We start from the raw sequence: 25,597 nt of genomic DNA on the forward strand, positions 1-25,597 counted from the left end.
TAAATTAACAAAAGCATCTGTTGACATCTTTATTTGAATCAGTATATCATATAGTATATTAATGCATGTACATGTACATATTAATATTAAAAATGTCGTAGTGCCGTGCCAAACTGTCACCTAGAAAATAAAAAATGTATGTACTCATAAATGTACAAAATATATATTAATTTACATGTTTTAATTACTTGCATAAAAAATCTTTATCTTCTTGAATACCTCCTCTACAAATAAGAGTGATATGGAAGGTAGCTGACACTATATACCGTTAAAATAGTTCAAAACTAACAATTTACCATTGAGGATAACTCATTCATCCATGTCTTCTTCTTGACTGTTTGTATCTACGAAATATGTAATAAAAAATATTCAGACTTGATGTGTAAACAAAGCATTCAATAGAGTCTAATATGCTGTCAACTGATTACCTACCCATATTGTCCTCATCATCTCCCCTTCCTAATCTTTCTAAATATTCTTTTTGCTAAAAAAAAAAATGCAAGAAAAGGAGAAGAATATCTATATATGTGTAGCAATCTACAAGTACATGCTCTTGACAGATCTTGGGATCTAATTTCATTATTGTTGCCAGAAAAAATTAAATGATTTATGTTCTTATGTATTATTAAACATGCATGTACTCAGTATGTATTTCAATTTCGTTCAAGTAAATTATTTATCTCTTTCAGTGTTTTTAGGATCATGCATTGTTAGTTTTAATCATTTTTTATGAAATGCAAATAAATGCATAAGTGATATTTGAGTATATTACTGACAAACACGGTAGCTTTACATCTAATTTCAATTTCATTTTCTAATTTTCAAAAAAAAAATGTAATCTTACATTCTGTTCATGGATTCGCCGCCTTTCTACTAAAAGCTCTGCTTCTTCTGTCAATTTCTTAGCAATTGGTTCACTGTCTTTAGCTTTACAGACGATGGTTGCAAAAACTTGGTCATTATCTTTCACTTCCAGCTCTACTTTCACTTTCTTCTTGCCTCTGAGATAGCGCTTCATATTTTTACCTTTCTCTCCCACGAATAAAGGTATATAATCTTTCTTCAGAGATGCCAGATGTATCGTTTGCTTTGTGCGCTGAGCTTCGTCCTGCGGTACCCCTCTCTCTCTATTCCTCGGTCTGTTTAAAAGTTCTCTATCTTTCTGCGCACGAATTTTTTGGAATAAAAGTAAAAATCTCCGACTACTTGATCTTTCTGTTAGTTCTTCATGCTTTTGAAGATCAGAAAAGTGGTATTTCAGTAAAGAGTAGAATTCTGTTGATTTTTCTAGGCCATCGATGAACTCTTCAAAGTATCTCTCTGCTGCCTCATACTCTCCAATAGGGAAATTATTCCATCTGGTATCTGGTTCTATAAATTAAAGATGAAGAAAATTATTACAAGCTACAAGAAATACTAAGACCTTTGACAAAAATGGAGTTTAAAAACTGTTGTTCTGATTGTGTGTACATGCATACCGTTCAAAAATTAAATATTGAAAGCAAAGGGATTTGACTCAATCTGAGCAAAAACTGAAAAAGGGGAGGGTATATTATTTATTTAGTTCATAAGTTTGTTACTGAGTGACTACAAAAATATATCGGGTAAATCAGTCTCATGGAGAGCGAGGCTTTGCCTCACCATCTATAACCTAATACTGTAAACATGTTACATTTGGCTGTATATTCTATTTAGCAATTTTGGCGGAAAACGGCTTCCGTTAAATCAAGTACTTTGCCAAATGTAAAATATATAAGTAGATAAATAAGTACATCAGAAATGCGCTAAATCAAATCCACGTTAACTTGTTGTAAAAACATATTCCGCCAAATATTGTACACGACAAATATACCTGTAATACATTTACAGTAGGTGTTTTGATTTCTCGAGAACTCTCAAGCGAGACGTTTATTTCATAAGAATTCATTTTGATGAAAAGTTTATAAAACAGATAAAGGATAAAGGGGGGGGGGGGGGGGGTATACCTTTAACTTTAATTTCACTGACTAAAATGTATTTCCTTATTTTCAATTCTATTTTTTACATGGTCAAATATAAGTTGGGGGGGGGGGTGAAGCAACTCCATTTTAAGTAAATTTAAGAAAAAACAGATAACAATGAAATATCAGTCTCGCATCTGCAAGCATTTTTTGCAAGTCGATGGAAAAAATTGACTCCTATTCAATTTGGAACAGACTGCCACCCTCAGTTATCCAAATGGCACTTAAATAATGTTCAAGAGTTTTTTGTTTTTACATAAAAATAAATAGAGGAAAAAATTTGAACATCTTCACCTTAATAGCCATTTTGCAAAAAAGCCTTAAATGTATGCGGAAGCATCCCCAGGTATTGTAGATTCAAGTTTGTTAAAATCAGGATACCCAGAGTTAACTTAGGGTGGGCCCGGGTCACTATGGGGTAGGGGTGAATTTTGAAGTTTTACATAGGAATAATTAGAGAAATATCCTTAAAAAATATTCTTCTCAAAAACTGAAACAAATATGGGTCTCAATGTTTGGATAAATCAAAAATCATTTTTAATAAGATGAATAAGATACAATCTACTTAATATAATCAAGATATACTGTTTAATAACTTCAGTATCTTGAACACTAAATCTTAAATACAATGGATATGATGAAGTGATTTTTAAATCCCAAAACACTTATAGTAATACTTTAAAAATTATACCTTTGATATCTCAAATAATTGGATATATATCTCAAAGTGTTTAACCTGTCCCATCTATAGTTTGAAATAACAAGGTTATAAACAACAAACAGAATACACCAATCCAGTTAAATGGAGAGAACATCAGAGAGACCGACAAATTCATCTATCTTGGGAGCATTGTCAGCAAGGATGGGGGCATTGACAACGAAAAAGTCGTACCAACAAGGCAAGACATGCATTCAACACCCTACGTCAAATTTGGAATTCAAAAGCACTCTCCATCAACACCAAAACAAGAATCTTTAATACAAACGTAAAATCAGTCCTGTTGTATGGCTCGGAGACCTGGAAGGTAACAAAAACGATAAATAACAAACTCCAGTCTTTTGTCAACAAATCTCTCCGCCATATTCTTAACATCAGATGGCCAGACACCATATCAAACACAAACCTATGGGAAAAGACCAAACAAGATCCCATCCACATTGAAATAAAGAGGAGGAAATGTGGATGGATAGGCCACACTCTATGTAAATCCCCAGAAAACATCACAAGACAGGCACTGGATTGGAACCCACAGGGAAAGAGGAAGGTGGGGAGACCTAGGCAAACCTGGAGAAGATCAGTAGAGTCAGAGGCAAAAGAGGCAGGCTTCACCTGGGCCCAGTTAAAGAAAGTCGCCCAAAACAGAGTCCGCTGGCGAGGAGTGGTTGCGGCCCTATGCTCCCCAAGGAGCGAACAGGAATAAGTGAAGTAAGTGAGAAATCTGACAACGCCTTTACATTGAATTTTGATGTCAAGACAGCGCAACGAAAACTGTCAAACTGGTTGAAATCTCAGAAGAAGACCTTTTAAGGCCACGCAATTGCTTTAAAAAACTTTACGATGACAAGACAAGGTATAGAGCTTCAGTTCATCATATTTTTTTTCACCAATTGTTTAACTAGAATTAGGCCAAAGGGATTAATTATCAAGTACTTTTGACATACTAACTGTTGTCAACAGTTCTAAAATATATAAAAAAAAACGACTGCAGGAAACATTCACAGTAATTAGACTTTTGGGTAAAAATAAGTTAAATAACTCGATTTTTTCCCTAAAAAAGCAAGAATGAGAGAAAATGTAAATGATGACATCTTGAAATGAAAACAAAAGATGAGAAATAAAGAATAATTCTTATTTCCATTTGTTTGTATAAGGTGTTTAAAACACAGGAGCAATAAGAAGCATTAAAATGATGTTGCAAAATTTTGCGGTTGCGCCGGGTCACTGGACGAAGGCATGTTGGTCAGCTTACCAAGAATGATCTATTCATGCCATGGACAAACAACTTTTCACATTGATAAACTCTATCCTGATTTACGTTTTGGTGAAATTTCAAGAGTTTATCTTTTTACCGTACTTAAAGAATAAGAAAAAATGTCTCAATGATTTCCGAACAACCCTCGTATACATAATTGTGCAATCATGCGTTCAGCTGTGCTATGAATCTCTCGGAATTTAAAGAATTCCCTTTGTTTATGCATGTTATATGTATTGATATTCAAGAAAGTTTTCAAGCACACTTAATTTTCTTTAATGTGCTTTAAACAGACAACTGAATTAAAAAATCTTGGATAGTCGCATGCTATCAACCCGAACTCTCAGTGTAGCCAATAACTGATCTTAGCTGATAAATGGTACAGTACCAGTACAGTAATCAGAAAGGCTCATTTGAACCCAACTTAATTAAGGTGAGCTTATTATAAAAAAGTTTGGTTTCCATAGTGTGAGCCAAAGATAACAAACAACTTATTTAAACGTACATGTATATAAATATTCAAATATAAATTCGTAATCAATTTTTAAACAAAATTGAATTCTGTTTTTGTTTTGCCTTCGTTTTCCAACATGCGCTAAATAGCAAGCTCTCAGATGGAAACCCCCTAGGCTAAAAATAGATTTATATGATTTACAAATATAAATCCTAGAAGACACTGGCGAATTGCATTAAGTTCAAATTGTACTAAAACGAGTCTTCCTCTCCGTCCTTTTTTTTTAAACGGTAGTTATAACGTTACTGGTAGAGCATCATTGCCAAGTTAAAAGTATTAAGGCTAGCCCATGGTTCTATCTATAGACGTGCACAAATTTGTTATAAAAATACAAAAAAAAAATTACCATTTTGCAAACCGGTAGGTGTCACTGAGCAAGTACATACTGCATACGGAATTCTATCGATATCAGATTTTTCCAATTCGCTGATGTCTTTATTTGCTCGAAGTTGATTTAAAATGCAATGAAACCTTGATCTCCATCTGCAACCATGCGCCATACATTCCGCCTCAGTTCGCTCCTCTTGGTCAGGATATGTTGGCATTGTTTATAACAATTTAGTCCTGAGACTGTTACTCCATATTTCTTTCGATAATAAATTCAATATTGCCAATCGGCCCGAAATTAGAAATTAGAGGCCTCGAAAATAAATCCTATAAATGCAAAACGAAAGAAGAAGTACCACTGCGTGAGTAAAATACGAACCAGACACGGTTAGTTTTAGAAGAAGGGGGATTGCAGATTGATCATTTTAATTCAAGACTAGAATAGTCAAGCAACAAATACTCAGTATGATGTGAACTGAATTATGTTGATAAGGCTTCAACTGACTTTTAAGATAGCATTATGATAAAGCCATTACTATACATTGTAAGGCTTTGTTTTAAATTGCCTATTTTATTTTCGAAGCAAGCCAGGTCAAGTCAGGCTGATACAAGTTAGAAAACAAAAACAAAAACAACCCCCTCCCCCCCCCCCCAAAAAAAAAAAACCAAACTAAAAAACCAAAAACAAAACAAAAAAACAAACAAACATGTATGTGTATCCCAAAGGCCCTTGTTTCTGCGACGATGTTAAATTAACCCCTGCATAAAAGTTTATTATGGGTTTTAACATTATAACGCAGAAATAAATTCTTTGATGTTGTATAGTAGCCAGTCACTTCATATTCACTCAAGATCATAGTTTTATTTCAAAATGTTATATAATTATTATGAAATGCTTATCATATAATACATGTACTACGACACTGAGATGAAAGGTTCAACAAAATGATTATTTGCTAGCTAGAATATTTCCGTTTTTTCTTTTATATTTAAGATATTTTGCTTATTTTATTTTTTATTTTATTTACAAATAAATACCTATTCTCTTTTGAGAAGAGGACCGACATTCACTAGGATTTAATTTGACATAAAGGAAAATGCACGCGTTTCAATGATTTTTCACATAAATATGTTTCACAATTGCAAGCTTGAATGCGTGATTACAAAAGCCAGCAAGATTGTTATAGATGTAATTATGTTAACATATTCAATTTACATGTTTTGAAAACCAACTCTTACTCGAGCATTCTGGGAGTTCTGCAATACATGCCCCTACCGGCAACTGGCCCAAGTTTCAATTTTACGTTTAGGACAATATCGTTTTATGCAAAATTAGTCTCGAGATTATTCGATGAAATATTTTTTAAAAGAACAAGTCCGATTAGAAATAAAAGCGAGTCGTTTGAATTTATGAAGGTCATCATAATCTGAGGTTTAATCTTAAAACTCATGATCAACTTGATCTGTAGTTCCTCATTATAAAGCTACACAGCAAGTTTCAAATAAACTCGCCTAACCCTAGAGAAAAAAAATTATGTAAAACGAAGTTGGGACAGAGTGACTGACATTCAGACGTAAAGACAAACAGCTCTCCTCAGAACTATACATTTTCGTTTTATCGCTGTGTGTACATACGTGTAACACTTTATACATTGGTATCATTAAAGCATTTCAAAGAAAATTATACAGAACATTCAATTTGAATTAGAAATATGATTTTTCAGATTTTGATAGGATATGTATTTATCATATTTATAGTATAGCGTTTATGGTAAGCCAGTTCACCCTGTGACATTACATTTAGATCAAACCTCGAACAATCCATGCAATTCATAACCATATATTTTTCATGAATGTTCTTATCAATCTTATTAAAATGTAACATTAGATAATGCGTGGGATGGTATTGTAAATATTAAAATATCATGCATTATCATGTATTATACAAATGTGCATCTTATTATACACGGAACTTCTTCCATGTAGAGTTGAGCGGATCATATTTCAATCTTCTTCGGGGGGAATTCGTATTTCGTTATCGAACGCATCACTACTTGACATCACAAATACACAGACTAAGCTTTGTGCCTCTTAGTACTTTCAGTACTTTGATACTGTTTTGGCGTATAAGGGGGAAAAGTTTAATTCAGGGACAACTGATTTTCTGAATGACCTTAAACTATTTATATAGTTTTACATGTTCATGGCATGCTATTTTTACGTGAATATTTTCGACTTGATGTCGAACCGTATATGCGAATATTTTATAGATCAAGTTGAACATAACAATTGTATATATCGAGTTTTATATAAATTACGCATTTTCCAACTTATCAAAATTATTTCTCTCAGTATTTGACTCCACAAAGCGCCTTGGCCACAAAAAGAAGAATTTTTAGAAAAGAAATTTCAATCAGTGTATACGGCTTTAAAAACCTCTCATAAGGTAACTTGTAATTAACAGAATAATTAAAAAATTTTCTGTTATCTTATGAACCTGATAGTTTTATGAACTAATTGAAACTCGAAATGATGTTCCGTATTCTTTATTTTCAAAAAAGTAAATATTTATTTAAATGAATCAAAGCATGACTGTATTCTATCATTTAATTTGAGCGGCATTGTAGGAACGCAAGCACCTGACGTATTTTTTTTTTCTCGAAAATAGAAAATGTATCTCCTTCTGATAATTGTCACGTGATTACGACCTATGAGGCAACGCACTTTGAAAAAAAAATTACGCACTTTGAAATTTTTTTTCAAAGTGCGTTAAATTTTGGTCAAAATCAACGCACTATGAAATTTTTTTTCAAAGTGCGTTAAATTTTGGACCAAGTTAACCCACTTTGTGCGTTATGAAGGTACATCAACATTTTTTTGAAAAAAATATGCATAAATCACAAATTCTAGAATTAAATTCCTAATTTTTTTGATAGTATGATGATTTGTTAACACTAATGAATCTAATTTACCGTATTTAAAAACGGGGATAGGGGTGAGGGTGGGAGTTAACCAAAGATACAGGTCAATTACCAGTACTTCATTTCATTAATTACAGGAAGAAGGTCCCCTACCCCTCTTTTTCCTTCTAAAACATATATTGTATTCAGCAACTTAGTGAATCGGAGAAAAAATACGTTTTGTTGTAAATTAAGTACAGTGACATTGAAAAAAAAACGAGCTGGTCAAACAATAACTTCTCCAATGGTATGTTAAAGAATCTATAAGTGTTTCAACATAGTCTCTGTTTTCAAATTCTAATCAAATAAATCACTTCATTATAAAAAAAATTATATTACATTGACAAACATTAAATTAATATAAACTTAAAAATAAGCATAAGGTGTGAGGTTTTTTTTCTTGCACCGATCGTCTAAAAGATCAATTGTTTTATCTCACCATGTTTGTTTATAAGCACATGTAATTGAAGACAGTTTAAATATGTTAATGGTATGCATTATCTCCATTATCAATAAATAAATTAAATAATTTTCGTTTCTGGCACACCGCACAATATACCAGATAATAAGTAAGTTTGCTGCAAAAAAAAAAAAAACACCAACAAAAAACCCCCACAAAAAACACCCAAAAAAACACAAAAAGGAAAATGCAGTTACTAAGCGATGCAGTTTATGTCATATTTGGATAATTCAAATCTCCATAGTTCTATATGTAAATTGTCAAACTCCGTAAGCTTATGAAAAGAGGGAAAAAATACTTATCGAGGAATTGTTCATCAAGTTAGCTGAGAATGCAGTGGGTTCTTTGTAAAATATATCCCATTAAGCGACACAAGGTTAAAACAATTATTTATTGCATCTAATGTTATACATGTATATTATTTCGACTAAACCCTGAACATTTTTTTTCAAACTGCGTTATTATCGACGATATCAACGCACTTTGAAAAAAAAATTCAAAGTGCGTAGACTTGGTCCCCAAATTAACGCACTTTGAACAAAATTTTCAAAGTGCGTAATTTTTCAAAGGGCCTTGTAACAACCCTAGGATTGGCAGAGAGAAAAAAATCGCAATTTGGGGTAATTAAATAAATGATAACAGAAACGAAAGAAAAGTGTGTGTCCAACAGAATACATTTTAAAGACTTTGCTGGGATTTTATTTACTATGCATGTCAGGTCAACTACGATGTAGAACCCCCCCCCCCCCTTCCACCCCCCGAGGTCCGTAGTGTGAGAGGAGGGTAATTTTGAAAATCGGATAATGCATGTATGTATTAGATGAGAGAGCAATAAACCAACCAGATGATATATAAGGTGAACAGTGGCATGTATCCTGGATACATGTAGATGGTTTTATTGCGGGAGCCATGCTTGTCAATACACGATGACATAATATACCGGTATAACATTGAGGAATGCAACTGTGCTAGTGCCATCATCAATGATCCACTGTCGGGCTGTCGATATTGTAAGTGTAGATACTAATACACTAATATTGCTTTTTGAATATGTAATATATATAAATATATATATATATATATATATATATATATATATATATATATATATATATATATATATATATATATATATATATATATATATATATATATATATATATATATATATATATATATAAGTAAATATTAATTGCATATGTTTTTGAAAACTAGCTAGTCAGTAATCTGTAATCCCATATTCTTCCGCTAATTTTTTGTAAAAATCTCTCTGGAATTCAGGAGTCCATTGTCTGAAAAATATCCAATATCTCGCAGACTAATGTATCTTCATGCCATTTTGTAGAAATTAAGACATTACAATGTTCAGAGTAATTTTGAGACAACTCACTGCATGGATGGTACACAGTTTTGCTTTTAATGAAATGTTTGTTAAATGTTTATAGAATGTTTGAAGGCCCTATAGATCTAAAAATGTATGTTTTAAAACACTTAATCTGTGATGTTTAAAACAAGCGTATACATACACTAGAGTTCAAGAAAAAGAAAATTATTATTTTTTGTGGAAATATGCAAGTAAAAATTAAAAGAAATGTTTTGATTTAGTTACAGTCTATATTTAATCTCTAGCTGTTCAAACAAATTGAAAAGTCATTATCATAAGAAAAACAATTCAGTCATGCCTTTAAATTGACATTTTCTGGAGAAATATCATTAACAGTAAAGTCACCATGTGCATGGCCATGACCTTAAAAATAAACTAATAGACTTATTCATATAGCAAACATACAATATTTTTTTTTATTCTTTAATATACATATAATATTAAAAGCTTAAACCCTTGCAATGATATGGAGAAAGGAGGAAAAGTCTTGATACTGAGGCATCTTATCAGAAGCCCGTATCTACCAACATTGTTATTTTTCTTTTCCTTGATTAAACATTGAAATCTACTCCACTTAATTAAAATCTCGGAAGGAAATCGCTTGGTGACACCTGATTTATCTGAGACTTATGTTCCCGAAAATCGATACATTGTTAGACATATTACTCCTAATGATCTCAGTATTGTCGTATTGATCCCGCCTATATCAACATCAGATGCCTGCAAAGCCATCATACTCAGCTAGCATTAACCCAGGTAACCGACGTAAGGTGAAATCCCGTGAATATGGATGTATCTGGTGGATAAATACAAACAATTACGCGCTACTCGCTGTCTCATCTAATAGCAATATAAGAACACAAGTGGGGATTTTTTTTTATGGGCTTTATATAAACAAATTGCAGAGGACGGCGTTATTCACAAAGTGAGGGCGAAAAAACTGTGAACTTTTCTTTTGTATATTTTATTTTTGCCCCTTTTTATGAAGGTTGTTATGTTGCGTGAATCTTTTTGTATTGATTTGGTATTAATTATTGTTGGGTAGATAGCAGCTTAGAAATCTATTGATTATGTATTTGTAATATTTAGATCTATATCGGACAAAGTCATGTATCTACTGGATGTGATGAGATGAAGAATTCCTAGGAAAATCTTTGCCATGTAAATTAAAAGGTAAGCTTTTTAGTTTAATTATTTTTCAAATAAAAAAATACATTTTTTGAAAAACCCTATAATCTTTATCTTTATATAACTACAGATTAAGATAAATTTATGACAAAACTATACCTTTCAAAAGATAATCTAATGATCTTTTATCACCCCAAACTTTTTTATGAGTCACTTATTTCAATAAGATAAATTGTATGTTGAATGGCTACATTGGGAAAACTTTTAGAAAATATATGTCATTTTCTTTGACACATTTTATTAAATCAAGGGACAAAAGAAACAACTAATCCTGTCCTGCAACAGTTGTCAGGCTAAAAAAAGAAAGAAAGAAAGTGTTAACTCATGACTGTTGGGACAAAATTATTAATTTTGTTATATTTCAAAAACTTATCCACTTCAATGAACAGAATTTGCCTCCATCTTAAGTTATTATGATTTTGAGATGAATTTGTCAGTGGAATTTTATACAAACAATGATAGCAGAATAACATCATACATAGTAGAAAAAGCCATTCAGGGTCTTATCTTTAGTAGAATTATCTTTTTGTTTCTTTGAGAATGAGGATTCGACTCTGTCTACTGGTATGCTAGATTATATGGGTTTGAAACTTCAAATATTGCCAAGGTTGTAGATTTTACTTTTGATTCAATCAAAAAACAAAATAAAATTGTACATATACAACATTAACAATATCATTGTCAAATTACAAACTACAGTACTACATATCATACCCCCCACCCCCGACCTGTGTACATACATGCATGTTGCAATGATTTTGAAATGGGGGGGGGGGACAAGTTTAATGCCTGCTAAAAAAATTTCCAAACAAGTGCATGGCATAATTTTTATTTTACAAAAGAAGTGGATAGTAAAGGAAGTGGGGGGGGGGGGGGATGGGGGTGACGGCTATTGCTGCATTGTGGATGATGGATCTAGCTGTCGTTGTGATGAGATGAAACAACAGATTGTTGACACTGTGTTATGACAAAGAATCACAAGTTGTTTCCATAGAATCACTGGCTTTGTCAATATAGCATGGAATAATATGACAGTAACGACATTTCTCATGTTGAAGAGATTCAGAGAATTGCTCTCTAGTTCAACAAGGATACTAACAAAGGAAGCCTAACGATAATGATTATATACTGTGAAATTATGTGACTTGTTTTCTTAATGGTTTGCTGGATGGAAAAATCAGTGATACATATATTGGAAATACCAGGTAAAAAGTCTAGTTATTACGATAATCTCATATTATCCTATCTTGTTATTACACTTTATACTTTATTTTGTGTATGAGATGTACCCCTCATCCTTAAATGCTTACATCCTTAGAAGAAGACAACCGAATAGAACCATAATGGCCTCAGAAAGTAAAGCACTTGATATGCAAATATGCAAAAAAAACTTGGTGCAAGACGGAAACCTTTATTGTCCAGACTTTGAATATATGAGAGAGTATTAATACCAGCAGGTATATATGTACCTGATTGAAGTATGAGCTGTTTAATATTGGAATTTCAAGGTCAAGAGCATCCAAAAATGTCTCAAATATTAGCATTATTTGCTATTGATATCCTACCTATGACATCATTTATATAGTACATAGATTTGTAGAGCTTGATGATGAATACCATAGTATGTCAAAATTATTTGAGCAGATATTTCTATTCATTTTTAAAAGTCTTTAAATTATTAGAAAAAAGTTTCTAGTCTGTATTTTAGTATCTGGAAAAGATGTTATTATGAGTATTAATTATTACATGTATAAGGTATGATCAATTTGTTTCCCTATGTGCTGAAATAAAGGGAAAATGTTGAAAAATTTTATGATTTAAGTCACTTCTCATTATAACCAAGTCTAATTATAGGTTAACTTATCAATTCTTTTTTTGTGATCTATGAAGACTTGAAAATTAAGGCAGAATTGTTTTGATACAGAAGTGAATCCAAAAATACATGTAAAATCCAAAAACAATACATGAATTCAGACAATGTAATTCAATTGTTTGGGTGAATCGGCAATGAAAGGTGAACCCATCTGGGAGAAATCCATCGATATTATAGATGAGCTGCACCAAGATGATATTAAGGAAGGAAAAATGTATACCGTAAATCATAATTGTCAAGGAGAAATTATCATTGCTTCTCACAGCTGAAGGCAATTCCAGGAACTCTTAGTGGTACCAGTGTATCAGTTTGTTAGCTCCAATTTCATGTCACTTCGCAAGTTAGTTTTAATTAGTATAATTTAAGATAGAGGAATTACCCTTAACATAATATAATACATTGTTTGTTTTCAAAGAAACAAAAATGACTACCCGGTACATGTAATTCAGGCACATATATCACTGATAATGATACCAGTATATTAAAAAGGTTGGTGCAAACAAGCTCTATGTACTTGCACTCAAAGACTTTGTTTAGCACATAAAGATAAAAATCCAGAGCAAACTTATTTTGACTAAAACCCCATTCTGACATCTTCATGTGGCAATTAGATTTAAAAGATGTTAATATCAGTATAAAGATTGGAGGAATTGTAAAAGAGCCGCCACTGAAAATGTGAGTGAGTAATATCCTACGCCACCTTAGAGATACATGTATGTCATGGCATTTGCAATTTACTAATTTTTGCTTCCCGTTGGCTAAAAGCTTAGGCCAATATTAATTTTGTCTGAATTTGATTTTAAGCCATATGGCTCACAATAATGCAGCAATCACATAGCTAAACTCTGAAGCCACTCTACAGCCATTAAAAATTCATCGCTTGAGACAATGAAATGAGATATGACAGGCTATTCTCATGAATACTGATTTCCGTTGGAAGTCTGCTTGGATTTGTGGTCTTCAGATGGCTTATCTCCTGCTCGCAAGAGTTATAAGGACAAGTATTACCAGTACTAATGGTTCTATTAAGTGGTTTTGATGTGTAGGGAAAAAAAAAAAAGAAACCAATTTTAACCCCTTTTTCAACTTTTATATTTACAATTAATACAGGTATGATATGTATTTGTAAGTTGTGTTCATTTGAATTATTGCCCATATAGTAAAAACAAAATCTGTACATGTACATGTTGAGAAAATTAATACAATTTAGGAACTCGGTGATATAAAATAAAGATTGCAGAAGATTTTATTGATAAGGAAATTGTTGTAAAGAGGTATGAAACTAAGTGTTAATACACAAAGATTTTATAGCCGGATTGTTGCCACCCCAAAAAACAAATTCCATGTAACAGAAATAACAACAATATTATGAAATATTACGAAAAACCTATCATATGATGCCAAACATGTAGGACATGATACCTACTACATTTAGTGTAACTTAATTACTGATTCCTAAAATAATTTTTACACAGCTTTTAATCTCTTAATCACATTTCTCCAGGTTCAAATAGATGTGCCATTTTCTGGTAGACACTGTATTATGACAAAGCTGATTATTTTTTACATACATAGATTAAAAATCATTGTATCTGTGTAGGACATAAAATATTCCTGAAATCATCTAGCTAGCATATTTCATCACGATATAGCTTTGTCTGTTCCATTTGTTACATCAATGTATCCCGTAGCAACTGATTTTAATCCACAGAAACAAGACTGTATTGATCTGTTGAAAATCTTTCAGATCAAAGTTACTTCCCTTTAATCACTGAACTTGAATAAGCCTCATTAGTCTTCAGGCTTTTAATTAGGGAAACTTATGCAAGCATCATTTAATTTTCTTTCCAAACGAGAGAGAGAGAGAGAGAGAGAGAGAGAGGAGAGAGAGAGAGATGTAAGATTACAGTATTTCTCTACAGAAAACCAGTTTTTACTGGCTATTCTCTGAGGATTATCTCAATAATGTTTTCTTGTGCATATACTGGGCTAATAAGTATTGATATAATGTTTTTCTTCCCCTTCACGTACTGATAATTGAGGAATTGAAAAGACCAGACTGTATAATATCACAACAAGAATTGTGGAATTTTTAGCGAGGAGAGTTGCAAAGATACATATACATATGCATTCTGGTGTTTTAAAGGATCAGGAAAAGATAAAGCAATAAAAACATATGATCTTTGTTTTTGAATTATTGTTTATGTCCATAGCATGTTAGTTTTTTTGATATGTTTACAAACCAATTGTAGAATAAATCTGTGAATAAAGGGGCATATATATGGTCGCAGTTTAGCCGATCACTGCAAATGTTTAAATTTTGATTTTCCATTCTTTTTTTCTAGAACGATTAACTGGATGTGAAATGTTAAAAATTTGACTTACAAGATCTCGAATCTCGATACAGAGCTCAGAATTCTTTGTTATAAATGTAAACATGTTTTTGTTTGCAAATACAGTAATGATCTGTAAAGAAAATTCCATAAATAAACAAAATAACTTCGTTACAACAAACAATTACTGCCATGATTATAAATAGCCTCCGTGATAGAAAAAAAAAAATGATTCAAATTACACTTTATCCATTGTGAAAAAAAAGCCACACTTCAATCTAAGGTGATATGGGACATTTCCATGTTGTGAAGTACTATTTATCGAAATAAACAATAAAATCAAGTGTAATTTTATAAATAGTAAATTCCGCTGGGGATTTTAATATTTTTACCTTTCCAATAATTTTTTTAAAATATTTTTTTGGTAAGATATTGTAAAATTTAACAATTCTAAACCAGTGAAGGTATTTTAATAATAATGTACTTAAATCACATTAATATCGACAAATATCCCATATCACCTTAAAAAACAAACACTTTACCAACTGAGTCGAAGGGTAAACCAAAAAAAGGAGAGAGGCTTAGTGTAAACACTACCAAATTTTTATTGATTTGGAGGTGATCGATTCATTCATGCTTTGACATCTTTTATTGTATCACCCTTTAATATAAAGGATTCAAGTTATGATTTTTATTTTTATATCCAGTCACTCATCTTTGCTAGCCAAGGGATTCTAATTTGCACCGCTCCTTACGAACGTTCATGGGGATCAAATACCCTTAGCTAGCGAAGATGCCAGTCACTTGGCATTTAGGTTTTTGTTGTTTTCTTTTAAATTCCCACCTTGTCTCTCCCAAAGAAGGAAAAAAAACCCCAAACTTAATCACTATTTCCATATCATCAATTACTTCAATTGATTTTCTCTTATAAACTTCAGATACATGCCCTGGAGGCCAATGGCAAAAAAACCCCTCACTAATTAACTTGCATCTTAAGCAAATCCCACAATAATTAATGCATTCTACTAGCCAAAGACTTTAAGGAGGCCTGTTATTCTTGATCGCATATGGTCCCAAAAAATAGATACGGCAGAATTTCAATTATTTTCATGTTTGATTTCTTGTAGGCAAAATATTTTTTAACCAGTGCTAGCAATGGAGAGCATGAACAGTGGATCGAGGCAGGGATTTTCTTTGTTAATTGGAATGTTCGTTAGTCGCTACCTTTCTGTTGTCAGTACCTGCAGCTTTTGATGAATTGGTGGCCTCAGGTATTATCATTGCTGCAAATGTCGTGACATCCAAATTGTCCAGGTTTCTCATTAAACTGCTTCATATTCTCTGGCTTCGATTTTCTTCTCTGGCTTTCACTTTTTCAAGCATTACTTGTTTCCATGGCAATTTATTCTTAAATCTGACAATGCTTTTAGTGATATTAACTGAAGTGAAAATGAATAAAGCTTGTCTGGTTTAGGGTGTGTTTGTTTTTTTCTATGACGTGAAACAGTATGAGCAACTCTTGTAAGGTTCATTTTCAATGCTTTTGATGATGATGGAAAATATTTGTTAATAAATCACAGATTTAGCTATAGTTTAATTATCATAATTTTATTGCAGGTGTGTGAAGAAAATGAATAAAGTAGTGCCATTAAAAGTGGCAAAGAAAGATGTTGGGAAACCAAAGGAAGAAAAAGAGACAGTAAAACAACAAAGCAAAAAACCAGAGGAGCAGAAGGCAACATCTTCAGAGGCTGAAAAGTCGACAAAATCAACAAAAAGTTCTGGAGAATCCCCTCGGACTCATGCGTCATTCCTCAGTTCTGAGCACCAGAAATCCATAAGTATCAAAATCAGTGAATTCCTCCACCCCAATGCTCCAGACATTTCCACATCATCTGAGCAACTCCTCGAGACCGTTCAGCTAAAACCTCTTCGGGGTGGTCTTGCTAATCCGTCTTTTTCGATTGAGAATGCCAGTGACAGCAGCTCTCCTCGAAACTCCTCCAACATCTTCTCCTTTGAGGACAGTGATATTGAGGAGCTCAGTAATACGAGGAGAAGAATTGTGAGGAATGTCAGTGAGAGCAAGCCCTTGGAGGAAGGACTCAGACCAGGGGACAAGATCATCTGTGTTCAACCCGCGAAAACTGTCTTGACCCCCGGCAACAAAAATTCTGAGGGAGGAGGACAACTTCATGTGCCCAGATTTTCTGGTAAGTATATATGCACCTGTTTAGTTAAGTAATGAGGAGGAAATAGCTTGATGTTTTTCTTACAAAAATATGTATATTCCTCAATTTGATGGTCGCCATTTAGTGAGAAGTACGTAGAATAAGAACATTAGAAATTAATGGAAATGGAAGACTTGTAAATACCATGCATTTCTTTACCTCACTGTAAAGTCCTGAGGGCATTTTGACTTGCAATTTTTAAATTCTCCAAACTTACAATAATTCTGACATCTCCTTCAACCCCCCCCCCCCCCTCCCCTAAGAAACTTGCTATAAAAAAGGGGGGAAAATATGCTCTGGACAGTGAGAATCACAACATATGAGCATTCATCATTCATGCTTTGATTTCTCATATCACTGGTCCATATTGAGCAATGTGTACAATGTAGACTTATTACCCAGTAGTCTAGGCAGCCCTTCAGCATCTACTCATTTGTGAACACTGGAAATCAACCAGTACAACTGTAAATTCATTTGTAGAATTGACATTCCACTACCAGTTTGTTGATACAGTGAATGCTTATACAAACATACCTTTAAAATATTACAACACTGTTAATTACACTTAAAAGCAGAATCAGTAATACAAACAAGTATATATACCAGATTTATTAGTGCTTTAAAATATTGCTGAGGATAGGATGCAGACAAAATAAAGTGTTACAACTAACATTCAGCAGAGTTTGGCATCAATTACAGAGTTATCCCCCTTAAAATGTGCTTCTCCAAGCAATCTTTTATTTTCCACTTGAAGTGATTTTGCTTTTTGTTCCTGTTTTGTGTACATTCTAAATTCAGATCAAATCTTTAGACTTTTCAGCAATTAAGGAGTCAATACACTAAAGAAATAAAGAAAAGGATTTATGGATAAGTGCTCATTCTCTCATTATTTTATACCTATCAGAATTAATTGACTGTAATGGATTTTATAAATAATCTATACTAATATCAGCAATCAATAATCAGCTTGCTTCTTTCTTGAAAGTTTTGTACAGTACACAATTGTAAATAAGTTGATTTATCTGTGTCATTGAACACTTGAACAAAACTTGATTCAGCTTAATTGTAAGAAGGAAAACTGTGTGGCTCGAATTAGAAATGAGTTTGAATTACCTCCCTTCCATCACAACACACCTTGAGATACTTAAACATTGACGGATGGACAAAAAATGACCAAATGACCATACATACGTTTCCCAAAAAAATTATCTAATGGACAATAATTAATCAATGAACTATAATCACTCTTATAACGGTACTCTTTATATACACAAGGAGTGATATTGCCGTAAAGATCTCAGCCTTAGGGCAAGATTATTAACACAACCGGTGTCAGCCTATTGTATAAACAGTAGTATTGATAATTGCCGATTACGTATTTAAAGATTGAATTTGACCATGAAATATTTCTGATTTATACTTTCCACTAACAACTATTTACTAATAAAATAATTAAATCAAAAAAAAACACACATCCCCCGGATCTACTGTCTTCCATTCAAATTTGGTTTTAATTTTACTGCGCAATGTTATCTTCCTACTAGTGATACATAGAACCATGTGACGATGTGTTTATAAAAACGGAACGGTAAAACTTTTAATTGATTAAAGACAATGTAACATTTCTTAATAACTGTTGTTATTATTATGTATTTAAGTGTTAACAGATGAGTGAAATGATAATTATTAAAGATGAACAGTGAATTCAACAACGTAATTTTCAATCACACAGCCAACTCAAGATAATTAAAACCAAGATTTTTAATGCTTTTTAAACAATTTTCTGACCTCGAGCCTACGACAAGTCGAACAAGACGATAAGTCGAATGCTCTGCTTCTGAGAAAAAAATACCGACTAATCGTCGGGAAAATACGGTAACTGTAATTTATCACAGATTAAGGGTCCTCCACACACCTGGAAAAAGTCCATTCTTCTAGATCACCTAAGATATGGATTTTAAGCATGATTTTGACTTGAAATATGATTAAAAAAATGTTCAATTTTGGGGAAAAAACCCACCTTTTTAAATTTTATTACTCTTCATGAAAATATAAAAGTCTCTGCTGTATTCTAACTCGGGACCTGCGGCTTGGTAGGCTGAAGCAATATAAACCCATTGTGCCATGTAGATATACACCGTATTTTGGCGATACAAACTGTTTCACAATGGGTTAAAATAGCCATGTTGTGACTTACTGTCTTAAAAAGTAGAGTCACTGAGCGTCAAAGATCCTTAAATTATTTGCAAAATACATGTAAATGTGTGAATTTTGTATGTATACAGTCATTACAGGAATCGCTGTGAACTGTATCTATATAAACACTGAACAACAGAGGAAATACTATAATTTATTAAAAAGTGGGGTTTTTTTTTTACATAATTATCATAAAAAAAAAATATTGAAGTATTTCTGTATAAATATTATTCAACAAACATGTTTAAATTTTCGTATTTTATTTTTACGGTATCATTTGATGCCATTATTTTTAGGAAATACTGAGACACCATTTAACTATTAAGCTTTTTAACAGCTCCCTTAGTGCTAATGTACAAATCATTCATTCACCAACACACTATTTAACCCTCTCTTGCTGCTGAGATGTGTTCTTTTAAAAGATCTACATTGTTAACATGTCCTAGTGTAAGGTGTCATGTGATCTGGGCTGCGTTCAAGATCGCAGCTGCTTTGTAGGGCTACGTAGCAGCTACGCTGTTAAACGGAAAGCTAACCTAGCCACTATGTAGATATTCATGCCCTATATATTTTATGCTAAACATCAAATTCCCCTTAGTAACTACTTTGTAACAAACATGAAATCTATTTATTTTATGATATTTTGTTCATCATATAATTCAAAATGAATTTTAACATACATATTTCCGATTGAAATCAAAAAATTATGCTGATGCAATTAGTCTTTAGTTGAGTATTTCCAACTTCAAATCAGATCGAGACTTAGCGGTTAACCTAACTGTCCGTTCAATAGATCTAGTTAGATATCTACAACCTAGCAGCTAGGCTAACTGCTACGATCTTGAATGCAGCCCTGTTATTTTATCGGGTCCAGTAAACTTAATTTGAACTGCTACATGTATGTTATTAAAAAAAGAATGAATCTCAATATTTTTTTTTTTTAATTTTGTAAATTTATTATTAATAAATTCAATTAAATTTTGAATTTTTATTTTAAAAAAACAAAACAATCTTAGCGTCAACATCCTAATTTGCTTTAATTTATTGAGTTGGTCTTGCTCTTAAAATAAGGTGTGGCAGTAAAACACATGTATATATAAGTCAGACCCTTGAATTTCATTTGTTTTTTTTAAATGTAATTCCAATTTATAATATTCGATTTATATTCATGCACATTGGAAATGTACCTTACCTCACTTATGTTGCATGGAGTATGATTATTATACTCCATGCAACAATTTGTGAGTGGTACATTGTATAATATGTCTTTCTGTCAATCCTGTTTTTTGTTGTAAGTGAAACTCCTCTTAAACTGATGCATAGAATATTTTTAAACTTTGTGGGGATACTTATAGAATGCAAAATGTACATGTGCATATTACCAGGAAATTCTAATTCCTACCTTTTTCTGGGAATTTTGAACCTTTTGAACTTAAAATTTTGGCCACATATTGAATTTAGTAATGAGCACTTTGTCAGTGCATCTCCTCTTACACCCCTGCGATTATTATTGTCATTTAAATTTTAGACCACGTGGTTTTATTTGACCCTTTCAGTTTCGCAGTAAAAATCATGCCTCGTGTTCATAGTCTATTTTAGAGAATCTAGGCAAATATAAATTCTAGAGGTTTATTGATCTTAAACTTTATCTTCATTAATTGGTGGAAAAAATGTGTTCTAGGAATAAATGTGACAATACAAAAAATTGTTTTTTTCTGCTGTTACGACAATTAACATGCGTAGTAGAGATCCCCCCCTAAGAATTAGTTTTCGATCCGCTTGACCTAGTAATAACATCAATAGTGAAACAGACTGTACTATTTTATGCAGAATGTTCCTTGAAAATGGCTCGATATACTAAGTTTTTATGCAAAATATTCACCCATTATTTAAAAAAAAAATGGTATTGCACACTGCAAGCATCAGACATGGCTATGATTTTATTAAGCAACCCAATGTTTATATTATCAACCTCTCTACACGTGGTTGAACACGAACGATAACTCTGTTCTGAATATCATTGTTTAATTTAAAAAACCTCTAGATGGTGAAATAAGACATACATCTTAAAAGATGTTGATGTCTTAACATAAATCAAAGTAGAATATGATATGAAAATCGACCAGCACTTACGTATTTTGAGAATATTATCCGAACACTTATACTTCCGCTCGAAATTTCACAGGAACTGAACAAAATTAAGTGAAGTCTCGTGAACTTTCATTCGAGCACCTCTGGATTTATTACATACTTAGCAAAGATAAAGAAAACATTCCGAACACATTCGCAGGGGTGTCTTAAATTGCTTCACGGAAAGGACTATACACGTATATGATATATGGGCCTAAAATATGGCCCCCTAAAATGAACATCATCATTTTACTGTAATTCTTTGTTTTCTTTGTACAGATATATATGTGATGTTTTTTAATTATGTTTTATGTTCATTTTGATTCAAGCATAAAACAGCTTACTTGATTTTAAGCAGTTTTTCTTTCAGAAAACTTAAAGCGCATGCTTGAACAAACAAAATATTTAAATCAGAGATGTAACTAGTCAAGACTAATAACTGACAAAAAAATTTTCCATGTTCAAGCATGCGCTCTATATTTCCCATTCGTTAAAAGATAATAAAAATGTCAATTTTTGCCTGATTTTGATTAAATTATATAGAAATAGCTTCACTTCTGACGTCATACTGCAAGTGAGTGCAAATAAATCAAATAAATGGGTGACAAATATATTTTATATCCACTCTTCTAAAAAATAACAACATTTTATTGTTCCCGAAACACTAAAAAATGGCAAATTATGGGGGCCAAATTCAACTCATATCATATATAGTTCTTTGTAGGTATTTTGTATGCAGTGTGTAGATGTGCATATTACCAGGAAAATTGGATTCCATAAATTTTCTGCAAATCTTGGCACTTTTGAATTTAGAATTTACTTGCTGTTAAAGACAGATATGCATATTTGCAGGGAGTTTTAATGTGATGATTTTTTTTTAAATGTATATAAATTAAAAGTATTTAATGGGTACCCTACCAATTTCATTATGTGTAGCATTGTCAAGTAATTGGGGAGCATGGGGTATGTGAGCTTACTCTTTTTTTCTCTCATTTTGTCTGTCTGTCAGTCAGTCTGTCGATCCTGTTTTTTTGTGAGTACAACTTTTCTGAAACTGCTGAACAGAGTTTTAAGAGACTTTGTTAACTTTTCAGTTCATAAGGATATGATGTGTAGATTTTTTAAATTAAATATAGATTCAATTAATTTTTTTTCTATTTTCTGATTGCATGTATATCTGTGCTGGATACTCTGAAATTTTATTCATTATGAAAATTTTTTTCCCCTAATTTGATTAACAATGAAAAAAGTGATTTGTGGTATGATAAGCTTGTGGTAAGAAATTTTTACCAAAAAAATAGGTTTTTGAAAACCTCCTGAAAATTAAAGATCGAGTTGTACCGCAGAAGTTCTGAATAAAAGTTGGTTTTCACTAGTGTAGGGAACATAGATATATACTGTAATGCATGTACCGAATCCAATTCTGTTGTGTTTAGAACATCTCTGCTCCCAGTTCAAGTTTCTGTCTTTTCGAGATAATCAATCAAGATAAGTGAAAGCCATGTAATGTGACAATCTGAGTTGATTTGAGTGGTTAATGTGGTTTTTTCTCGTGTAGATACATTAAGGTTCTGATAGTATGTGACCTGTCCAATGAGGCCAATGAACTTGTGATGCTCTCAAAGAACATTATAACGTCTTGTAAAAAAGGAAACTGAAATCAATAGTGGTGGACAGGAACTGACTCTGAAAGCCTCTCGTCAATTGATATCACAATTTACTTTCTATGAGGCTTCTTTAAGTGAATTGTTGTCTTTTTTAAGTACTACCAGCATAAAAAACCTCAATTTAAAGAAGAAAAAAAAAGAAATTTAAAACAATTGAACGAAAATGAGAAAAATTTTTATCGTTATTTATTAGCCTGATTTGAGATTAATGAAAACTTATTTTTAACCATCATCTGCACTACGTACAGGTTTTCTACCTGTTGCACTGTGAATTAATGGATATAAAGATACCCCAGGAATTCTGATGATGGCTTTTAACTGAAAATTTCTGAGTTTAAACGATGCTAATTAAGCATAAGCAACTCCAGTAAATTTCAGTTAGGAACTTCAAGGACATAATACATACATGCAATGATACAGTGATTGTTCAATGAAATATACCCCCAGTAAGTGTGTACATTTCCTAGATCTAGGACTTGCATCAAAGGATTTTTAAACAAATTTTGTTTCTAAAAGTCGGTGTGAAATAGAAAAACTCTGCTGTAAGAGAAGTTCAAAAGCAAGAATCACCAAAAATTTTCATTGAGTTCTTGTTACTCATGACTGTTAATTTCCTTGCTGAATTTGCCAGTATTAATTACCATGAGTGTCTTATACTCGCTCCTTTTTTGCTTTAATCTAGAACTTCATGAACCCAATTAAGCTACCATATAAAAGTGTGAATGAAAGATAAACAAGTGAAAATTTAATGTGAAATCGAAGTAAGGATAGGGTGTTATGTAACTGATACAATGCAATCATCAAACAAAAACAGGAATTGAGATCTCCAAGGTTTGAGGAGTGATGGCATATAGAAACAAAAAGTTCTGCATTTTTGGGTTGCTTCAAATTTTAGATATATCTATTGTAGAAAAGTTGTTGTACAGCACTAGTAGATTTGGATAATTTTCTGATATAAGCTGTAAACCATATCAGGAATGAAAACTTCACACACGAGCATGAAAGATTTAGTTCAATGATCATAGAAGAGTCCCCTCAAGATTATGACAATAAATTACGGTAATCGTTATATTTCAATCCACATGCAGTTATAAAATACATGTTTTCAGTAAATATTTATGTGCAGGGTTTTGGATATTGATCGATCAAGTTACATGTATTTCCCATTTATTTGCCAATTATCATTTTGCATTGAAGATTTGAAAACCCAGCTGCTGCAATATACTGTCCTTTCAAATGTGGCCTTTTTTACTTTACATAAGATTAAGTAAGGCTGCATTTTTGGGATTTTTTGTCCTTATATGTACCAGTACTTGTTAAAATAAGAGAAATCAGTAATGGTATACATGTACTACATGTACTACATGTACCCGGTATGTACCAGTACTTTTAACATGATTTTTTTCAATCATGAAAAATATAAGTAGATGGAGTGACAAAGGACTATGTGCGGTATGGTCAAATATCTGCCCCCGATTTCAACCAATTTTTAAATAGTATCGTATGAAAATGAAATCTTCACAAATCATTGTAAAGAGGATGCCTATAACTTTAATCCTGATTTTAGTCATCATTGCTCACTCGCTGTTTATCTATGATGTTACTTAAATGACCTAATTCCTGCAAATTTGCAAACAAATGAAGATAGTCTCATTTTTGCTCTATATTTTGCATTTGGAAGTATAAAGTGCAGGTCTGCTCAAGTGCGATTTTAACATATGTTTTTCTTCAGATAGTTATACATATTATACTAAAAAATGGTACTTGAGCAAGCCTGCGCTCGATGTTTCCCAGTCGAAAAACCATCGTAAAACACCCATATTTTGCTACAAAACATCAATTTATCAAAATAATGCAATATTCATGACGTCATTTCTACATTATGACGTCACTGTGGTGATAACCTTTTACACCTTTATTTTCAATATGATTTTAACTATCTTTCACCTTATTTTAAAGCTCTTTCTAAAACTCTGATTTTGGGGGGCAAAAATTGCATAAAACCGCACTTAGTCCTTTGACCATATACTTGTACCTGCTGTAAAAAAAAATCCTAGTACTTCGAACATCTGCAATACTGTAACATGACTTGGAATGTACCAATTATATAATGCTCTGGATTGATCCTAAACAAATTTAAATCATTGAGTGCCTAAAAGTTGAATGACTAACACTACAGAAAACAGTTGGTTAAGTAGCAAATGACAATGTTGCTTCTTTTCATCATTATGGGAAAAAATTATGATATAACCTAGTGCACAAATCATCTTTCAAAACTATGGATTCAAGCATGGAAGCTTATCATAATGCAAATTGCAAAGATATAGGGAAATAAAGGACAAAGTTTTTACAATCCTCACG

General features: G+C 32.3%; 2 protein-coding genes across 5 annotated transcripts in view; one reads left to right on the forward strand and one right to left on the reverse strand.

Moving 5' to 3' along the window:
• Window positions 1-15: 15 nt before the first annotated feature.
• LOC128189069 (uncharacterized) lies at window positions 16-5,187 on the reverse strand. Its single transcript, XM_052860499.1, has 5 exons — window positions 4,834-5,187; window positions 845-1,371; window positions 433-484; window positions 297-344; window positions 16-120 (listed from the first exon to the last, which is right to left on the reverse strand). The coding sequence occupies exons 1-4, from the start codon at window positions 5,030-5,032 to the stop codon at window positions 310-312; spliced, it is 813 nt and encodes a 270-aa protein (XP_052716459.1). The 5' UTR covers window positions 5,033-5,187; the 3' UTR covers window positions 16-120; window positions 297-309.
• A 5,199-nt stretch (window positions 5,188-10,386) lies between these two features.
• LOC128189089 (cyclic nucleotide-gated cation channel beta-3-like) overlaps window positions 10,387-25,597 on the forward strand; it is a 38,665-nt gene continuing 23,454 nt past the window's right edge. For 2 of the 4 annotated variants that reach the window (XM_052860540.1, XM_052860542.1), the window contains exons 1-4: window positions 10,387-10,543; window positions 10,708-10,791; window positions 16,140-16,283; window positions 16,630-17,225. In XM_052860540.1, the coding sequence (XP_052716500.1) occupies window positions 16,643-17,225 (583 nt within the window). In that variant the 5' untranslated portion in view covers window positions 10,387-10,543; window positions 10,708-10,791; window positions 16,140-16,283; window positions 16,630-16,642. The remainder of the gene's footprint in view (window positions 10,544-10,707; window positions 10,792-16,139; window positions 16,284-16,629; window positions 17,226-25,597) is intronic. The other 2 variants (XM_052860541.1, XM_052860543.1) reach the window with 1 other exon arrangement.

Source organism: Crassostrea angulata, chromosome 6 (assembly GCF_025612915.1).
Source record: "Crassostrea angulata isolate pt1a10 chromosome 6, ASM2561291v2, whole genome shotgun sequence".
NCBI lineage: Eukaryota > Metazoa > Mollusca > Bivalvia > Ostreida > Ostreidae > Magallana > Magallana angulata.

Bases quoted from the DNA above. Each gene is read 5' to 3' on its own strand.
- LOC128189069 (XM_052860499.1), bottom strand. From the start codon at position 5,032: ATGCCAACATATCCTGACCAAGAGGAGCGAACTGAGGCGGAATGTATG. The intron at 1,372-4,833 runs GTAATTTTTTTT...TTTAATTTATAG, and splicing joins ACCTACCGGTTTGCAAAATG to AACCAGATACCAGATGGAAT. The intron at 345-432 runs GTAGGTAATCAG...CATATTTCGTAG, and splicing joins AGATGATGAGGACAATATGG to ATACAAACAGTCAAGAAGAA.